General features: G+C 40.4%; 2 protein-coding genes across 2 annotated transcripts; one reads left to right on the forward strand and one right to left on the reverse strand.

Moving 5' to 3' along the window:
• The first annotated feature begins 614 nt into the window (after positions 1 to 614).
• Positions 615 to 5,787, forward strand: LOC140665238 (uncharacterized). The gene is made up of 2 exons (XM_072891105.1): positions 615 to 737; positions 1,286 to 5,787. The coding sequence occupies exons 1-2, from the start codon at positions 665 to 667 to the stop codon at positions 5,344 to 5,346; spliced, it is 4,134 nt and encodes a 1,377-aa protein (XP_072747206.1). The 5' UTR covers positions 615 to 664; the 3' UTR covers positions 5,347 to 5,787.
• A 111-nt stretch (positions 5,788 to 5,898) lies between these two features.
• On the reverse strand, positions 5,899 to 20,745 carry LOC140665239 (ubiquitin carboxyl-terminal hydrolase 3). The gene is made up of 6 exons (XM_072891106.1): positions 20,007 to 20,745; positions 10,486 to 10,633; positions 9,319 to 10,126; positions 8,881 to 9,126; positions 8,289 to 8,482; positions 5,899 to 7,888 (listed from the first exon to the last, which is right to left on the reverse strand). The coding sequence occupies exons 1-6, from the start codon at positions 20,101 to 20,103 to the stop codon at positions 7,726 to 7,728; spliced, it is 1,656 nt and encodes a 551-aa protein (XP_072747207.1). The 5' UTR covers positions 20,104 to 20,745; the 3' UTR covers positions 5,899 to 7,725.
• Positions 20,746 to 20,984: the final 239 nt, after the last annotated feature.

A 20,984-nucleotide genomic window follows, 5' to 3' on the forward strand; every position in this document is an offset into this window, starting at 1 on the left:
AAAAACAATCATTTATTAATATTGTTTTTTTTTTTTTTTTGTAATATGGTATATTGAAATAATTAAGAGAGGAGAAATGTCGTGCATTTTAAAAGTGTATTTTAATAGTCTGTAACACAAGTAGATTAAGTTGTGGTTAGATAAGTAATGCATTAGTCATCGGAGAAAAAAAATTGGACGTCACATAATTTAATTATTTTTCTACTTATAATCTTTAAAATATTGTCGCCATTCATTATAATAAAAATATAAATAAGCTGACTTGCAAGATATTTGACATAACTAAGGCATAATTTAAATTACGGACATTATCTGTGAATACTAACTTTGCATTTTAAAATTCTCGCAACAAAATATGTACATAAATGTTAGACAAATTTTTGTTTCCCACGAATAAAATATAAAATATAAAATTATGAAATGTATAAAACTTTGTTATGGATTTTTTTTTTCATAAATAATTGTGAAATATTTTATTTAATTTGACAGTTATTCATATTAAGCAAACGTTACTGCGCATTCGATCTAATCGAGTTATAGAAATTGTTCTTATGTTTTTACGCGACAAAAGTGAAATCTGTCATCATAATAATACATGTATTTTATGAATTAGTTAATTAATATTTAAATAGATAATTTTTAAATAATAGCATATGGAGACGATATGAAAAGCGATGATACCGCAAGTCTAAGTATTCCCGAAATAAGAACTATCAGTCCTTTATCTACGCCGAGAGGTATTGAAATTATTTTTCTAAATATTATAAAATTTCTGCATTCTGCATTTTGTATTTCTTTATAAATTTTTATAAAGTGTATGCATCGCGCTTAATAGATATATTTAAACTTATCGACGATATGTTGTAAACCATTGAACTTTATTGAATATATAACCTGTATATTTCGTCCAAAAAATGCAATAACATTTTTATCCAAAATACAATTTAGCGTTATTGAAAACATAATGTCATATATGTATTTAATGTCATTAAACAATTTTTATATTCTAATAACTATATTATATTATATTGGCATTCAATTTATAATATAATGAAAGATAACATAATAATTGTCTTAGTCGATATTTCATGAAATAAATAATTATTTTCTTTATAATTCAAAAAATTTAAAAAAAATTCTAAAATTACAAACTAAAGTTATACATTAAAAATTTTAATCAACTTTATAAAATTAAAAGAATTTTAATGTTCTTTAAAGTATTATTTCGTTTAAATTTTCGATATCATCGAATCAGTCGATGATTAACACTTACCGAATGTTACAGATCAAATAATAAACACCACATCAGAGGATCGAGGAACCAACTCCAGCAATTCCAGCGACAGTTCGCCGTCCGAACTGAGAAAGCGTCTTGAAGATTTACCGTCGCCAAACGAATTCACTCTTCTGGCCGATCGTGTGGCCGCTCTCGGTCGACGAATCGGTCGCAAACGCGAGCTCTTTTTACGTCTACACGGGGTGGCAAATCGAATCGAGGAGAACGACGAGTGGGAGGAGGAGGAACGAAGGGCAGAAGCTTGGGAGAACTCCTTGGGAGCGTCCAGGTCAAAAGACGCCCGAGCTCGAAGAAGGGCGCGAGTTCGCCTGGAAAGTTCGTCCCGTTGCGACGATAAAACGATGGTTGTTTCGCAAGTCGGCGGCCCTATCAATTCTCCCAAACACACCGACGACGACAAATCAAATCCCTCTGAATCCTCCGTAAATAGATCGGCACGAGATGGCGATTGTTTGCGGTTGCCCGCGATCGAGGTACCTCGAAGACAATCCCGATCTTCTTCCTTGTCCGAACCATCCTCCACGCGCTATTCCTATCACAATAATGGTGAATCGTGTGATATAAAGAGCGCGGCGTCAGCCTTTCATAGTTATCGAAACTTCACGCCTCGCGACAGCGCGTCAAAATCGGCCGATCTTCCATCAGTTTCGCCGTTTTCTCTCAACAGCGTTAGACCGAAGAAGTTTGGAGGATATCGTCCTTCTTCCGGTATGGTTTTGAAAAATCTGAGCTCCGGCAGCGAATCGGAATCCGTCAATGAAAGGAATCGCGGACTCTCATCTACCCGAAAAATTGATAACTCGATTGTGACTTTGGAATTGTCCTCGCCAGAGTGCAAGGTCGCTCCTATTAACGAACCCATCAAGAAGATGCCGATCATGTCCGCGAGGAATGACATTACCGGATCGATATTGCCGAATCTTTTGCCTTCGTCGCGATTGCTTGGCGATGATAATTTCGATCGTCGGATTTCTCAAGATACTACGCGAAGTTATGTCCATGGGCAAGTAAATCATGACAGTTACATGACGAAAACATGTAACGTTGTAAAAACTATGTTTAATGAACGAGCAAGATGCGATAAACTTGGAAGGAAAACTTGCAACGAGTTTCAAATCGAACCGAAATATGAAGACATGCATGATGAAAGGAAAGAGATGCCACAAAATACGTTGACTTTCTCCGCGAGAAGTTTTATGTCAGAGTCAGCGGAACTTGTAACGAGCGTTTGCAACGAACAGATTCACGATGGAGATCCTATAATGGAGACCCATAATGAATTTAAACAGGTCGAGTCAGACTTTGAAGATAAACGTAATCAGAGGGAAGATTATCAGTGTATCACGTCGAGAATACATCGCGATGACATTAAAGATCAATTTATTTTCAATTATCCAAAGAATCAAACAAATTTTAAAGTAAATTCACAAACCATCGACAGAGATGTTCCTGATACTTCAGAGTGGAATCGATTAACGAATCTTTATGCGCAAGAAGCCGTCGAGACACCGCATTTAACTGAAAGGATTCAAAGTGACATTTTAGAAGAGGTTTTATCGTCTCGAGCTTCAGGACCATTCGAGAGCGAAGGTCACAGTCGGTCATCTTGTACGGGAAAAATATATTTGCAGAAAGACGCGCTCTCGAGTAGAAAACCTCATAATAATAACATCGAGACGTCGGATAATTACGAGCAGGAAATCATAACAAAAGTTCCCGCACTTGCGTTAAATTCGCAAGATATTTCATACTCGACGTCAGCAGGCAGTCGGGAGTATTCCGCTACGCGACCTCTCGATCCTCACGCGTTGATCAGAGCTTTATCGGACGTATCTCTGAAGCGAAAAAGGCAGGAGGAGAATGTTCCAAGAAAACGCGAGGACTTTTATCGACACGGTAAGAATACGATCGATGCATCAAGCAGAGCTTCGGATTTTCCCGCGAAAGGCGAAACGTGGCGCGTACAGAGATCTTCGATGTCGGAGTCGCCTAGAAATTCGTTATCGCGCGTTCCTTCCAGGATACCTATCAGAATCTATAGTAGTAAGATTACATCGGCTACTAGTGCCAACAAACTTTCAGGATACTATGAACATTCAGAGAATTCAAATCAGAATTATGAGGAAGCAAAATTTATCGATGAAAATAATGTTCAAAGCGAGGTAAACGAAAATGATACTCGTCAACGATCGAATGTGGACTCTCAAATTTATAAACGTGATTCGCTGAGAAAGGGTGAAAGCCAAGTTAAATCGGGCACCTTTGCGCCAAATGATAAAGCAATGGAATACGCAAGCAACGATGAGTTTGGAAACGTAACGTCTTCGAATCTGCGGGCTCCTCAAAGTACTCCGTTTGGCGATTATGTCTATGATAGAACGCGACGTTTTCCTGAGACTAGATCCGGCGGAAAAAATTGCCCGCCTGTGCTCTTTAATAAAGCGGCTTACTCCGGTGATCGCGATTACGCAAAGATCGACGACGACGTGCGATCCAGGTCAGATCATAGCATGTCCCGGAAGAGCGGGGACACCGTGGATATCACAAGCGCCACCGAATCGCCATGTATGTTTAAAAGCAAAAAGAATGAATCATCTCGAGTCGAATCATTGAGAAATGTGGAGGAGAATGTCACTTGGAGAACAGAGGATGACTGCGCGTCCATTAACGATGAAGAAAATCCTGAAGACATAAAAGATAAAGATTATTATAGCACGTGCGACGAAAAGCAAAAAGAATTATATTTGCAGACAAGAGAGCATTTCAAATTAGCGATGGAAAAACCGTGCGATCCATCTTCTCCATTTATAATTCAACATCTTAATCCGTCATCGGAAATCGAGAAAGGCGCTAAAAAGCAACAAGCTGACAATGATTTTAAGCTCAACGGCGACCAGTTGAATTTCGATCCAAGTCTAGAGCTTACGAAAGTCGCGCAATCCGAGAATCTGACTTTTCAGATACGAAGAAAACGGGAGCTGTCCAGAATATCTTCGTCGACATTTAACTTGAATTTCGAGTCGAAGAGGAAGAAGAGCCAAGAACGTTTTCCCTTCACGATTTCCGAAGCGCTTTCAGCTAAACATCAAGATGCGAACGATTATCTGTTGTCCGATAAAAATCTTGACTGTATGGAAAAAACGAACGATCAATTGGAGGAGAAGACTGTACATCAGTTGCAGATGCATCCTAGTATAACGAGACTGGCTACTTCGGGTTTAGAAGATACCATGGCGGATATTCTGTGCTGCGTCGCACAGGAACAAAAGGAAGCTGTATCGTCTTCGAAATCCCGAATGAAGGCGCTCGTACGGATATTTTCCTCGAAACTGAGAAGAGCCTCGAAGCAGTCGAATGATGATAAAACTTTGGAGCCGGCCAAGGTCATTTACGAAAATCGCGCCTGTCAAGTGAATTCCAAAGCGAACAGCTGCTCAGGCGATTCGTCGGCGGAGGAAGCTCACAGAATGAACTTTGACAAATCTTCGAGCAATCGTTGGATTGATTATCGTGTTCCGAAATGTTCGTCCACACTCGTTCCTTCCGGAAACGTCCTGAAAAAGACAGAGAGCCTTCAAGCAATTGCTCAAAACCACCCTTATAGGCGATACGATCGGGATGATTTATGGATTCAAGACATCAAGGAGCCTTCTTCTGACGTTAAGAAAGATAATAACATATCACAAAGAAAGGACGAAGGAACAAAAGAAAATTCCCCGAAAGATCCATATTCGATTTTTTTCGCGAAGAATCTCCAGTCCGATAAATTGTCAGAGTCAAATATTAATAGTTATTTCCTGAAACAGCAAGACGGTGTATTGATTTCCGATCACGTGGCACCATCAGATGAGCAAAGCAAACAGAGTATCGACCGAAAGATTCCATCAATTGTCATACCTGAAGAGATAGACGAAGAACCGACTGGTTGTCTATGCTGGAGACTTTGTCGCGTAATCGCACCGTCCAAATATCGTTCGTCAATAAGAGAGCAAGTTTCGTCTTCAAGATCGAAGAGATCCGGTTCCCTGCTGTGGAAAAGAAAGAAATGAATTTTTACAATTTTATAGAAATATTCAGAGGTACCGACAACTGATACTTTTACTCAGAAGTTGAATAAGAAAACAAGTGTGTAGTACTCTGATAATATTTTAGAGAAAGGCACCAGATGGTAACGATATTCGCGACTTCATTGTCGACTGAGATGAAGTATCAGCTATCGATATTTAAAAGTATTCTTATTCGTTCGATGATACAATCTTGCCACTGTGATTCTCGCATACATAACATTTTTTTTTTTTTTTTTAATTTTTGTACATATAGCATTAGTTGAAATTAAAATATAATAATTAGATTTTATAACTTTGCATATAATTAGCATTTCACGTATAATTTTCTCGGAATAATTAACAAAAGTATTATTTCAACTTGAAACCAGCTCAGTACGTGTGCTATAAATGACAAAGGAGAACAAATGATCAATATTCCAAATGAATAATAAAAATAAGCACACGGAATATTTACAAAATTCTAAAAATATTCAGGATGATTATGAGGATTGATAATTGGAAAAAGCTTCGGTGGCACATAATCGAAGCGCGTCGTCGGTCGTCGATTCATGTGTTTTCTTTATTTATTCGCCGTTCGTACATATTTCACTTGTTCTCAATAATATTGTTGCTGCACACTTACTTCTGTACATCATGTTCATACACGAAGAGTAAGTCTTTGCCGAAGATGCGCAGTTATCGCAGTTTATCGCCTTAATAAAACGTTTCTTCGCTACGCATTAACTTATTATTATTATCGTTATCATTATAGAAAAAATAAGTCTTTAAATAATCACATAAGAGTCGTCGAGAGCCTTTCGTGAGAGGAAGAGGAATCAAGGAACGGGGAAAGGAAAAGGGAAAAGGTAAAGGACTGTGGGACACGTGATATTCATGCATGCGCGTATGTACGTGCATGAACACATATACGTTGCGCGTGTGTGTGCGTGCGTGCGTGAGTATACATGGAACGCATGTACGATGAAGGAATGGAGAAGGATAAGACACGGATCTGGAACGGGAAAAGGAGAATAAAGGGAGGCTGTCTCGCTTGAGAAGTAACGCTGTGTTGGCCCTATACGGTATTTGCTTTATCAGCTCCCTCGAAACAACGATGCCGCGTGCGCTAAGCCTAGAAAAAGATCTATCTACCGAGAAGACCAGTCGTTTTCGCGTTTTAGAACTACACACGAGGAACGCGATTATACCGCTATCGAGGAGGGCTTTAATCGATCCGACCAAGGATAGGGGGAAGGGGGAAGGGGGAAGGGCGGTTGACGGCCGCCGCCGCCGCGTAAGAGCGTAAAGTAAGAAAATCGACGCTAAAGGCAATGCGTTTCCGCGATCCACCTCGAGCGCTGTCATTTATCTTTCTTTCTTTTCCTCTGTATCTACCTTTCTTTCTTTCTTTCTTTCTTTCTTTCTTTCTTTCTTTCTTCTTCTTCTTCTTCTTTTTGCCATTACCGAGAAAGGAAGAGAAGCTTCGCCCGCCAGCACACGCTTCGCATACAATCGCGCACCTCCACGTACACGTGCGACCGCATGCGTGCTACGTACATTGACACGATACGCATGCGTGTCTGGCATCAATCATACATCGTAACGCTCTCTCGCCTTTTCGCCTTCTGCGCATCTTGCTTTCGAACAAGTAACATGATTCGATACTCATTCAAATATATCAGCTGAATGAGTATTTCAATTCATTTTAACTAAAAAATAAATAAAGTTTGCAAGAGCACAAGAGCTTCTTCTAATATCGCATATGAAAACATTTTATATTACAAACATAATCTTGATCGAAAAACAACCAAAAATGCAGTCTAAAAAATGTGTTATCTCTCTACAACGATGAAATCGAAAGGCCGTAGTATTTTCGATACAAAGAATAAACATGATGGGAAAGATTGCGAGAATAATCCGTAACGCGATACGTACGTTTATATTTTGTTTTCACGGACATTTGAGAGTTGCGCGAATTATCTTAATCACGCCTGATAAAGCACGAGGAGGAACGCGCTCAAGCGATTTACGTGCAACGCAATTATATCAGACTGGTTATCCTAATCACGTCTCAAAGGTCACCGCCTGTCGAGACGCGATAACGAACGCAGACAAATTACGCTTCTAACGAGATTGTACGATTTGGCAACGATGAGCAATCATTAATATATGCAATAAGCGGACGAATCTCTGTCTTCCGATCTCGAGGCGCTCGAGGCGCAATACGGCGATTTCTTGCTCTTTCCGCTTGGTTGTTCGCTTCGCGCGAGATTCGCAAGGAACGTTCACTCAGTTCTCTTTCGTTCGCTCCACATCCGTATCATCGTCATCGTCGTCGAGGCTCGCACTGCCAGGACGGGGCTTCTTGTCGGAGAAACGACGTCACAATGGGGGTGGAATGGAGAACTCTCTCCGCACGTAGAACAGAATGTAAGGCTTACATTTAGCGACAGCGTCGGTAGTTGCCGGACGAACGGAGCTGTCGTTAAAATGGAACCACTGACCGTCATGCACAGCGAAGGCAGTGTAATGTCCAGTACCAGCACTGTAACACATATATGGTTTTAATATAAAAGTTTCCAAAATTGAAGTCTGTAATATATAAATGTGTGATGGTAAAATAATCGGTAAAATAACACAATGTTTGTAAACTTAAATATACATTTATGCAAAAATTTTTTCGATTTCTCTTTAAAAATTCAGAATGTGCTTGTGAATATTAATACAATTTAGCAATTATTGAGAAACGCTAGAGATACCGTTTTCAAATAAAGATTAAAAACGTATCGAAAAACTCTATATTATCTTATCAAATATCAATTAATAAATAATAAATAATTGCAAATATTGCGGATATTTGCAATTACTATAAGAAAAATTGTCACATGTTCTCCTCGTAAAATAATTTGTTTTAATTAGAGGCGTATATTTAAGGAAGATCATACCCAGAACCATGGTGTACGATAACGGCAGCCAAGTCGTAGAGATGACTATTCTGAGCGCCCAATCTCGTCCCGGTCACGCCGCGCACGGTGAACGCAGACATATCGAGAGACTCCATCGGGAAATCTACCTGCGTGTCCACCTTCGAGCGATAGGAATTGCACCACCTAAATCTTTTAATGTGAAGGCACAACACCTGGAAAGAGCGAACGTAAATAGCATGAGCATTGATTACTTCGTCCTACGCTCGGATGTGTATTTCTCCATTCGATCAAAGTTCGCTTTTAGGGTCACATACTTGTTCGTGCAAACTATATCGACCGTGGCACGCATGTCTACGAATACATTGCCGTGCAGTAAAATTAGAACATCAAAAAATCGATACGTTAGAGAAAACGGTAGAAAAATATGTAGACTGATAGATACTGAAAAATTTGAATTCAGGTAAACATAATTTTTAAATGTGTGTTAATTCTATTTAATTCAATTTAAATTTCTCAAAATAAAATTTTAAATAACTTTTTTTCTACGAGACTCTATTCTTACTGGATTGCATACAGTTCTTGCCGAAAAAATCACGAGAGCGATACTCACGTTAGGCAGCCTGTGTATCCAGAACCTCTTGGTAGACCTCTGCTTGCCCATACAGTTATCGCAAAAGTAGAGTTCACTGTCGGCCAGCTCCTCCACTTTGAAGAATTTGGTCAAACTGTAAGTCAGACTGCACACTTCCTCTTGCTCCTTCGTCCTACTCCTCTGCAGCCTGTCCGGTATGTCCAACGAGAGGTCCTGGAAGGGCTCGTGCGTCTTCGAGTCCGTACGACAGTTCATACAGTGAACCTGCGCGAGGAAACGCGATCCATAATTCGTCCGCGCTTCTCCCAAGAAGAAAACGAAGAAGAACGTGACTTTGACAAGCGACACCGGTCTCTCGAGAGCGCAGAAATTCCCTCCTGCCAAATAGGCTGCAAGGACGGCACGTTTCGCGCGCAATCGAGGCTGTCTGTCTAAAATCGGGTCGAGTCAACTTACCACGCTGAGAAGAGTGCCTCCAAACACGGCAGTGACGATGCTTTGTTTGCCGCGTAATCCTAGAGGCTCGTGTCCCAGTCTGGGTAGCAGCTGCAACAGCTCGGTATGGAGTCGATCGAGCATGTAGGTGAGAAACTCGTGGGCGTCTTGCTGTTGGTAACCCCGAAATCTCGGCACGACCTTCCAAATGGCCAGAAACAGGCACTCGGGCGATATGGCCTGACCATTGGAACCACCCAAGCTTAATCCGAGCAGCACTTTTCGAAGCTCCTCGGCAAGTAAGGCGTCACTCATAGACATTTCCTTGGCACGACCCGGCGTCACGATTCGACCGCGATGCGTAGGCGGCCCCGTGGACTCGTCGAACGCAATGCCCTCGAGACACGGCATTTGCGTAAGGTACTCGCAGAAATGGCTAATGTTGTTAAAGGATTGCAGCACCACGTTCATAAAGCAGGTGTTACCGAGATTTCTCAGCCCGACGACTTTTTTCTCTTTGGTACTCTTGGAGCTACGACGTTTGGCTGGCCGATTGTCCGCGCTACTAGCGTCCAGGGAGTGTAGCCTCTTGCGCGCCGTCCTCGGCCGCAAATTTCTCACGACCACTTCCGCTTTCCATAAAGCATCCGGATCGTTGTCGTGGTCCCCGCTGTTATCGCGCGACCTCGAGGACGGCGGTGTCGCGGGCGGCGACGTGCTCCAGCTCTCGTCATTCTCTTTATGCTCATCCTTACGGAAGGTGACGCGTCGTATCTTCTCGATCTGTCCACTCGTGGTGTCGTTCACCACGTATTCGTCGCAGGTGTAGCTGCAAAAAACATAGAGACAATACAGCATTTCCAATAAAAAATCGAATAATATCGGTGAGCTTTCTCAATAATGACATATAAAATTTAAAAAAAAAAAAAAAAAATTATCTACGTTTCAACAACAATTAATAATAAATTTATCAATTTATATTTGTAACAATAAAAATAATAATAAAAGCGCGTTGATATATTGATGTGTGATATACATTTTCTCGCGTGTGTCATCATATCGAGAATTTACGGCTTTCCGAAATTGTACCGGTTTGTACAAAGTATATACGGGAAAGGAAGAGGAGAAGGGTAGACAGTAGTACACGCGGGGGCGGTGAAAACGTAGGGGGAATGGGGCCGGACTCACCAGAATACTGCCAGGCTCTCACAGTCTATGCATACGCAGTGTTGAGTATTAGTCTCGTAGTGTTGCAACGCATGGCCCGCCACGTATCGGCCGCAGTGCACGATCCCGCAGTGCAGACAGAGCCAGGGACTCTTCTCGGTGCCGCACACTATGCATGATAATAAAACAAAACGTTAATAATCATTGCGGAATAAGTTCGATCAATGAACTGTGTTCTATTAATAAAATACAAGTATCAGCGCACTTGAGAAATAAATAGATTTAATTAAAAAAAATTTTAAGCTCTCTATGTAAATATAGCATAAATTTATTTAATACAAATTAATTTTAACACGAGAGAGAGAGAGAGAGAGAGAGAGAGAGAGAGAGAGAGAGAGAGAGAGAGAAAGAGAGAGGAGAAAGTGTATGTATGTATGTATATATAGAGACGATCTCTCCATTATTCTTCTTTCGCTGCATCAAGCTAAATAAATTCACATGTTTTGTTCATACATCTAAACACTTGTTTCTATCACACACTTTCCTAGATGATAAAAACGCGTGAGTTTCAAAGAGATTATTGATAAGAATATAGATGGAAATATATAGGAGTCGGTTAGTTTACAATAATTTATTCATACAATATTAATATGTTTGTGTACACTAGTTGACAGCGGTATTTTAAAATATTCTACGCGAGATTAAAAAAATATACAAAAAGATAATCATAGTCATATGATGGCTTTTATCGCGTCAGCAACATCAACTTGCATTCATATCGTATATATCTTTAACATTAAATGTAGCTATCTTATATCACGTGGGTAATTAAATTCTTTGCAAAACCCGTTATGATAGTTAGAGTTAGCGTTAAATGTGCTATGCAGTAATGCAATATACAGATCTTAGACTTCCAATGCACGATATTTTTTTTCCCGGAATGATTTTCGACAATCTGGCATGAACCAATCAACAACCATCCAGTCGCAAGATATAATATATCTGGTGGTTGCAAAATTATGAGTTGGCCCCGTCGTTTCGGCTCGTCTCAGCTTACGTAATTCTCGAGAGAGCGCGTAAAAGAGGGGTGCGGTGGCGAGTGGGGGTTCGACACACCCCCTTCGCAGTCGATCGATCGCAAAATGTCTCGGAATTCCATCGGGCTTCGGATTCCGGGTGATTCGTACTTTTTTCTTTCTCCTTTTTTTCGACCACTCGAAATCCTCTCCTAAAAACATGGTGTTAATCAAGGCGCCAAGAGCGAAAGGGAGCGAAAAACTTTGAATCATTGAATTTTACACAAGCAAAACGAAAGAGACTTGAGTGCAATTGAATCCGTAAATGAAAATAAATAATTTCCTACCAGGGATAGTTCTATCCATTCCTTTCGACGAATATTTCGTTAAAAAAATTGTATTAGAGTTAAATGAAAAACGCATTAACGACGATAAAGGATATAATTAATCATGCACAAATTAATAAAATACTAACAATAAGATGAGAGAAACACATAACTGCATAGCTTGAATCAACTGATTTAGAAAAATGTAAATCCGTCATTGTTTTACACATGCAAAGAATATGCAGACGGATTCACGAATTTGCGTCGTAAACCAGGCAACGTGACCTCTCTCTCCTATTCTTCTCAAGGCGACCGATTATCCAGTATTCGCGAACAACGGCGTAATCTTATACAACATGAAGATCGGGAGAAGAGAGACGTTTCTAGAACGGAGGTTAAAAAGCGCGAATATGTGAAAAGTGAAACGGCTAGAAGTTCGTGCATGGAAATCTGATCTCATCGAAGGTCGTTCCTATCTGGGGAGTCGTTTTCGTGTGCCAATGTAAGGAAGCCTTAAAACACACCGAGTGCTCTATCGGCACGTTTTAATCAGGGACTCGTTGCCATGAGAATTTCCTGGCAAAAAGCAGGAAAGAATGAATCTGACAATGAGTTCACAAAAATCTTTCTTGTGAGTATAAATCTTTTTTCAAAAATACTGTAAAAAGATTATTTATTTTTATAATTAAAAAAAAAAGACATAAAAGATAAGTAAAGCACCTCTACAATTCTATAATTCTCAATGTTAGTAATTATTATTATTATTATTATTATATAAATTTATTCTTAAAGTATGCTATTGCAAAAATGTATATAGTTATTTAAAATTGTTAGAATGATACCAAAAGCGAAAAGCAAATTTTTATAAGTTAATATTCCATTTTGACGAAGAAAAGAGGACTGTTTATATGAAAAATTTATATGAATATAGTAGACTGGCTAGCATAGATGCAAACATTAAAATCAATAATCTTTAATGTCATTGTGCAACATTAATTATCTAATTCAATAATGGTATACGTAAATTTTTAATTTACTTTGTGTCTAAACCATCATACTATTATATTATCTTGCAGATAATAAGAAAAACACACACATAGATAAGAAAGAAAGAGAGAAGTAGGGAGGGAGAGGAAAAATATAGTTTATAAAGAAGCAGACTGACTAAAATTAATCAATCGAATAATACAGATATGAATTAATGTAAATATCGTCCGATCGAAATTGTGACTTTAACATTATCCATTGGAATATGGACTAAAAAAATAATTTGTTTAGCAGCATTACCGCTGTTGGAAAATATAAACCGCTTCAAAAAATAAAAATACATGTACTAATGCATTATACATGTCATGGGATATAGCGGTGCAACTTTAAATTCAAATTTAATGTGCTGATCTCTCGCAAGAAAACGCATACGCGTGACAAGAAATATTATCGATCAAAAATATATAAATTTTTACAGCCGACTGTATACATGACGTTGTTCATACGAGATATTCGTTCATTCATTCAATGTCCGCCTGCTCAATGAAACGGTCTAGCAGATCCTCATGTACGCGGATGTTCTTCGTGGATCAGAATAACAGTTATTACGATGATAATATTTGTCGCAATATAACGACATCGAATGCAAGAGGGAAGTGTGATTAAATAAAGTCTTATTTATTTATTTAACTATAAATAAATATTATTTCTTCAAACTGTTTAATTGGAAACAAAAATATTTAATATTACATATTAAAGAGTGCCAACATGTGATGCACCTTCTCCGAGTATTTTTTTTAAATAATTGGTAAATTCGATAAAGAATGTTTTTGTTAAAGAACAATTCTATTCTGAAATATATATACGTATACTAGAATAAAACATTCTATTGAATAATCGAAGCTAACAAATAAAAGTTTTTCATTCAACTTATATATTTTTAAAAACTTTAATTTATTAAATTTAAAATTCATAAATTAAATTAAAATTTTTAATTTTTTTTACAATAATGTAATATTCATCAAAAATTTTTTGCGACATACTATTTTGAGAATCACTGAATTATTTATAGGTATAAATGAGAAAAGTAAGAACTATATGAGGAAAGAGCTGAAAAGAGAAATATGAGATATGCGAAGAGAGATGACATACGTGTCGTAAAAACATATTCCGCGGTTTTTTTTGTTTGCAAATCACCGATGACGATTCTCCAAGAGAAACGATCGCTGATTAAGCTTCAAGATTTATGTATTTGCAGGAATGTTGCATCAGCGTGCGGAATTAAAGAAACGAGCAGCGGCGATGATGAACCAGAAAAACGAGAATTGCAGAAGAATATGTTTTAATAGTCGCGAAATACCGTTAAATGAGCAGAAAGAAATATTCGTGCATTCTCGAAGAAACGACCATATTAAGCAAGTCTTTTTTTTTGTCTCGTCTCTCCGATTTGTTCGATTCTGCTGCGCCTATGTCAACGATGTCATCATCGTTGTCACCCGAAATCGACGGTATTATCTCGTCGACGATCATGAAAGCAATGGCGTCGCGATGTATCTAAAAGAGCGACGAAGAAAACTTTAACGATGATAACGCGATAATTTCTACAGTCGGGTATCGATATCTTGTCATATTCAGTATCAAATAAAAAATATCGTTTATTTATAAATTCTAGTTGTTTCCGGAAGTGTCTACGGTGTATATTTCATTTAATTGCCTTTTTATCTAAAAAGGCAATTAAATGAAATATATAATATTGATATGCACGATTTTTATAATTATCACTAATCTATAATATCTTTCTGAATTATTTTTTTCCTCTCTCTCCTTGTTCTTATTTTTATTTTAAGATATAATTATAATTTTTAGTAAAATGATATAAATTTTTAGATACTTTTATATGTTGTAATATATTAACGTGTGTATAAAATGCATTAATTATCAAAAATTATCGCAATTTAATTAGAGATCATTAAGGAAATAACATCTTTCTCTCTCATTCATATGCTCCCTTGAATTTTTTATAGCATGAAGAGAGAATACAAGCGACAATTTCGCTCATATTTATTTAAAATTTTACCATATATATTTTTTTCTAGTATGCAAAAATGTTATCTCCAAAGAACTATTGACAATATTTTTTTTAACACACCTACTCCGTATTATCCGCTATTCGATGGGCTCGAAATTTTATCAACACGCTTCGCCACAATATATCCACCATAAAAAAGACAAGCTGTCAATGTCAAAGGTGTTGGATATCAGGGGCAAAGTATCCGCGCTAGAAGAGCGGTATCGAAGTAATAAGCGTCCCCGCTCTCTCGCAACGAGCTATCGGATTAGCAACGGCGCGATTATCGATTTTGCAATGCCGTGTAGCCGAAGGCACGCAGCCTGCACCAGCAACAGCAGCCGGCGCAGCAACAGCAGCACACAGCGCAGGAAAAGCGGTGGCGGAAGAGGGGCGGCGGCGCGGACGAGGGTCCTTTTATAGTGCGTAAGGGGCGATACTTTTCTCTCCCTCTCCCTCTCCCTCTCTTTCTCACTCACTCGCTCTCAGCCGGCGCGGAACGCACACCATCGCGACGCGATTCCGCCGAGGCATTTAAATCGATCCACCGCCGGATACGTCGCGATTCGTCGAGCATGAACCGTTCTCTCACCCGGCTTCTCGCGACGCTAATCAACGCTGATCGCAACACCATGTCCTCGTCGACACTCTCCAGATGTGATGAGGAAATTTCGAAAAACCTCTCGACACTTTGGTCCCTCGAAATATCATTCATAATCTGATAATCTGATACAACCAATATTGTGTTAATGTTGCTACTAACAACAAGCGATATCGATGAGTCATTGATGAATTTAATTGAAAGCAGAAATAAAAAATATATCGTAGGTATAGATAAATTGAAAATCAAGGAGAGATAAAAATTTTAAATACCCAAATATTTTTTTTTTTTTTTTTTTTTTACGATAAAGAAATTATTCTTTGAACAATTTATATATTCACAAATATAACTTTGACAATTGCAAAACGTGCAATACGTGAAAATATGTGCATTAAAGGTTTAATTTTAAAAAGGATTTGAGTTCTAGGACCGGAATTTTTTGATATCTACATGTCGATGGCCATCCTTGGCAGATGGCCATGGCGACACATCGCCGAAAGCACCAGACCCGGCGGCTATCGCCGATAGCATCGTGTTGAGTAATCAAACGTCCGAGGAGGAAAGTGCGTGCTCGTCCGTCCGTCCGTCCGTCGAGATACTGACTCATTGCCAGTGACGTATCTATCTCCTCTACTATTTATACTGTATATGTGTGTTGTTTGTTGCGTCTACACACTATCAAATATTACGTTATCTTTCAAGTTTTCTTCCTATGAGATTTCCTAGAGTACTAATTTCTTTTGCCAGACTTTACCAACAACGGACAGCTAGCTATTCTTTATTCACCTAATAAACGTAATAATAGACAAGCATCTTGCTTCAGTAGCGTAGGAAAGAAAAAGGCATTCGTACGAATAAGAAAACGTCTGCGAACGTAAGACTGTGTTGGTGCACGCAACCGGACATTTGGACGTCGTGCATTTCTCTTTTCTCTCGCTTTCTCTCTTTCTTTAACTAATAGATAAGTTCGTTCCCATTTCAGTAAGATAAAACTTGATTCGTGTTTGCGCGCATCGCCGATTTATCATATTACACCGTCAATCTTATTTTATTTCTTTCTTTAATTTTTATCTATTTTAATATATTAAACTATATTCTATTCTCCGATCCGATCTGATCTAATAATGGTCGTTCTTTTTAGTTTGATTGTAGTCTGCGAAAGAAAAAAATAATCGCAGAAAAACATGCGATTTATATATACACAACGCACACGCACTTGCGGATAAATCGAGAACATTGTTTTTTTATTGTGCATTTGTCGAAAAATATCGAAGCTCAGGTCAGCGGAAATATACTATGGATTTTAACGTTTAATCTCATTACTTCACATTTACATTGCACTGCTATTTTAAATATCGGTGTTAAAAAGAACGTGATTTAAACGTAATTAAAAAATTGTATAGTTAATTGTCAAAGTAAGAAAAAAAAAAAAGAAAAATAAATTGTTGTAAAAAAATTATTTAACTTGGTTGGAAATTAACCATTTACAATAAACTCTTAACGTTATCCACCTTTACATGTATAGTGCTGTTCCTCGATCTACGTTTCCCTTCGTTGCCCACGCCCGAAATTAATGGCAGCCTGTTTCTTTTGCGCTGACTGTTACGCTTCCTACCGATACCTCTCCCCACTATTTCGACCGCGGTGAGAAGAAAGACGAACCGCAACTCCAGCTCGTAAGGAGCGACTGGCTCGAAAATCGCAGCCTACGTCGTACAAATCTCGAAGCCAGTCGCGAAGGTGAATTGAATAGCTATATATTGGTTATGTATTGCTTATCCATTTCTGGTTTCGTTAAAGAAGGTGTAATAATCGACTCGATGAAGTCGATCGCGTGCAATAGATAAGAAAGATTTTATCGAATCCGATTACATCATCTGTTCTATCACGCACTGATCGCGAGAATTTTCGTTTGCATTGAAAAGAATAATACTGTAAATTAACTCAATAAATAGAAAGTCTCCAACTAAACTTTTTTACTTATTGTATTTTTTGTAGAAGACGAAATAAATCTCAATATTTTTAATCTGAAGGACCTTAAGATTTCTTTATTTGAACTTTGATTATTCAGAGATATCGTGTGTACAGTCATCGTTGCTTTCATTTAAGAAATAAATGAAATAAAGCAAATAATTCGTTATAGTAACTGTAATTAATCAAATTTTCTTTCTTTGTCTAATTAGCCGAGAAATGTATGGTAGAAAGAAGGTAGAAAAAAAAAGGGGGAGAGAAAAAAATATTTCACTGTCACTGTAAGACCAGACATTGCAAACGATGCCAGGCATCGACTTACATAAGATATTGACGGTATCACGAAAGCGCGAATCACCGAACGGAATTAACTTACCCGGATGGAGTCGCTAGTGTACTTTGCTTTCAATTGTACCGATCTATAAGGGTTTTAAAGACAAAGAGAGGAGGGGCGCAGGGGGTAGGAGGGTAGACGGTAAATGCGGTAAGGGAAGAAAAACACGTACGTTTCGGATAAATATAGTCCCGAGGTCGCGCAAAGAGAAAGGAAAGAGCTCGCTGCGAGAGAAGCGCGAAGAGGATTGCACCAGGATTCGGGGAATAACGAGCTCTCCTCTCTCTCTCTCTCTCTTTCACGTCGGTCGTGGCCATCACCATGGATTTCACGGCCTCCGAGGGCGATTCGCTCTTCTCGAACGATCGCCGTCGTCGGTCAGCTCTCTTTTCTCTCCCCTTCCCTTATTTCAGTCTTTATCAAGTCGTGCATTGTCTCGTATTTAAACGCCGTCACTTTAACGCTAACTCACACAGCGGTCAGCGATAACACTTATCCGCTGCTTCGAGTTCTGCAATCTCTAAATGACTGCTTGCGACGATAGTGCGGGTTAATGTGTTTTCGGCTCGGCTATGAGTCATCGTTTCTACCACAATGTCATTCAACATTAATGACGATATAATGAGTTCCCGTATTCCGCAGCTTAAAAATACTTAGAAAAATCTATGAAAGAAATATATATATATATATATATAGAAAGAGAAGAGATCGATTGAAACTCGGTTAACTTTAAGTATTGTTTATGGCAACGGCCCCTGTGTCTCTATAGTATCCCCTTATAATGACCGTTGCCCGTGTATCTTTAAATCGATAACTCGGAGTAGCACGACCAATGTCACTGTCTGACTCGAAGGACGAAGATCCTATATTTGTTGCAGGCACGGCGGCCCTTTCTTTCTGCAGGCCATAAAATCGACATTGATTTTTCGATCAATCGAAATCTCTATGGAAAACATTTTATACTTTCGTACGTATTTATATATATATATATATATATACTTTCGACGTATGATTTAAGATCTTTTTCTCGTCGACGCGAAATTGACGCGAAGAGCCTCCCGAGAGAGGAGAAGAAAGGCGGAATCATCTCGAAGGAGATCGGCGGACCGTTAGCTCGCCGGCGAATTCTAATGACGGAGTATTTTAGGGCCAGCTGATTAGTGCCGTCTGGTATTGATTTTCCAATGACGGCCGCGCGCCGCATACTGAGAACTCCCAGCAGGACAACGACGATGATGCACACGCGCACACCATCACCATCACCATCACCATCACCACCACCACCACCACCACCACTACCACTACCACTACCATCGGCGTCACTAACCACGCCGCCGTCGCGCTCTCGCGCGCGGAACGAGCCATGGGACCGCGAACACGCCATGAGAGAGAGAGAGAGAGAGAGAGAGAGAGAGAGAAAGAGAAAGAGAGAGAGAGGCACACGCACACACCGACGTACATCTACAAGTTTACGTTATATCACTTGCACGCTCGCTCGCATCTCACGCGTGCACATCGCTCGGAAAGAGAGCGAACGAGAGAGAAAGAGAGTGTATGCGTGGCTGTGCGCGTGTGAAATATACATACGTATAGGCGCACGATGAGTTCGATCGGTGATACCGTCGCTCGTTCGTTGCTTCGTGCGTCAGACGGAGAATTCCGGGCGATAGCGGGCGTCGCGAAAATATACATACCACCAATATACAGGCCGCACGGAGCGACCTGTCTGCGCGTTTCCCGAGGGAAACAGCAGCGAGATTCGCACCGTCTCGTCTCGGCTGCGACGGCTCAAGGCCGCGAGAGGAACGGCCGGGGCCTGGGTCACGAGAGAGAGAGAGAGAGAGAGAGAGAGAAAGAGAGAGACGGAACGTAGGCGAGGAGCGTAACACGAGAGACGGCATGCGGGAGAAAGGGACGGGGAGAGGAAGAGTAAGAGAGAGAGAGAGAGCCGCTGCGGGCGTGTACGTGTGTGAGCGTTCCGTGTAATCGCTAAAGGAAGAGAGGAGAGTAAAACGGAGCAAGAGACAGAATTGAGCAAAAGAAAGAACAGAGAGAGAGAGAGAGAGAGAGAGAGAGAGAGAGAGGCCTCGGTTCCGAGAGACGAGCCGGCTCCCTCTATCTATCCATCTAGCCATCCGTCTCTTTCTTTATCGCGTTAACTTTTTTTTCCATCTCATTCGAGCAGGCTTAGAATCAGTAGAAGGTTCTCTTTCTCTCTCGGCTTTGTACGAGTTCCTACCTGCGCAGACGAACGGCAAATCCTTCACCGCACAGCTCGATCCCTCGACATTGTCATCACCGAATTGCACGCTTTGAGCAAGGTGCGGGCACTCCATGTTTTCTCCAGGCACGTTTTTCCACGAGGCCCTCGTGGCCGCCTCGTCGTCGTCGTCGTCGTCGTCGTCGTCGTTGTCGTACGAGCGTTCACGAGGCAGTTAGTCTTTCTCTTTTTCCACGACGGGGCGGTGGACAAAGATCGGTCAGGGGGGGAGGGACAGGGAGAGGGATAGGGGAGAGGAGACAGAGGAAGGAGGGATATAAGATAGGTAGGTAGGTGTTTCGGTAAAGGACGAGGAATCCGAGTACACCGATGGGGTAGAGCTGGGAGAAGGGAATAATACGTAGAGGAGACGGGGTACACACTACGGTGCCCCGTGATATCTGTCACATAGCGCGGTGGTAGCGAGGACACTGTTACGTCGCCTTTAATGAAAAAAATAAAACGGGCAAAAATGCAAACGGGGAAGATGCAAGACCGTCGTTCCCGTTGCGCGGCTTACGACGTACTGAGAGGCACGAAGTAAGAGAGAGCGAGCGAGCGGCGAACGGACGAACGAACGAACGAATAAACACGAAGAGAACGACGGTGCGGCCGACTAGCCCCGACTGCCGACCGAGCGCGACCGAGCTACGTCGAGCTCGGTTCTGCGGTGGCCGGCCCACCTCCAAAGGCACAGACCACTAATAGTCGACTGACTCTCGACGGTTTTGCACGAGCTTCCCTCTCTGTCCCCCGAGCCGCCGCACTAGCGGTAGCACCGCCGTTTCCTCGCCCTCGCTCGTCTATCGCTCTTTCTTTTCTCCTTACGTCGCGCCCTTTCTTCCGCAATCTCCTTCTCTCTTTCTCTCTCTCTCTCTCTCTCTCTCCGACGAGGTTGCGCTAGGTCGCTCCTAGCCTTGGATCGCGCTAGGTCGCGCGCAGCCTCGCGCGATCAGG

This window comes from Anoplolepis gracilipes, chromosome 4 (assembly GCF_047496725.1).
Source record: "Anoplolepis gracilipes chromosome 4, ASM4749672v1, whole genome shotgun sequence".
Classification (NCBI taxonomy): domain Eukaryota; kingdom Metazoa; phylum Arthropoda; class Insecta; order Hymenoptera; family Formicidae; genus Anoplolepis; species Anoplolepis gracilipes.

What these genes read in the sequence shown, in the direction of transcription:
- LOC140665238 (XM_072891105.1), top strand. Translation starts at nt 665, where the DNA reads ATGAAAAGCGATGATACCGCAAGTCTAAGTATTCCCGAAATAAGAACT. An exon ending in TCCTTTATCTACGCCGAGAG is followed by an intron (nt 738 to 1,285) that starts GTATTGAAATTA and finishes CGAATGTTACAG; the next exon opens with ATCAAATAATAAACACCACA.
- LOC140665239 (XM_072891106.1), bottom strand. Translation starts at nt 20,103, where the DNA reads ATGGAGTGCCCGCACCTTGCTCAAAGCGTGCAATTCGGTGATGACAAT. An exon ending in TTTGCCGTTCGTCTGCGCAG is followed by an intron (nt 10,634 to 20,006) that starts GTAGGAACTCGT and finishes TATCATGCATAG; the next exon opens with TGTGCGGCACCGAGAAGAGT. An exon ending in GAGAGCCTGGCAGTATTCTG is followed by an intron (nt 10,127 to 10,485) that starts GTGAGTCCGGCC and finishes TGTTTTTTGCAG; the next exon opens with CTACACCTGCGACGAATACG.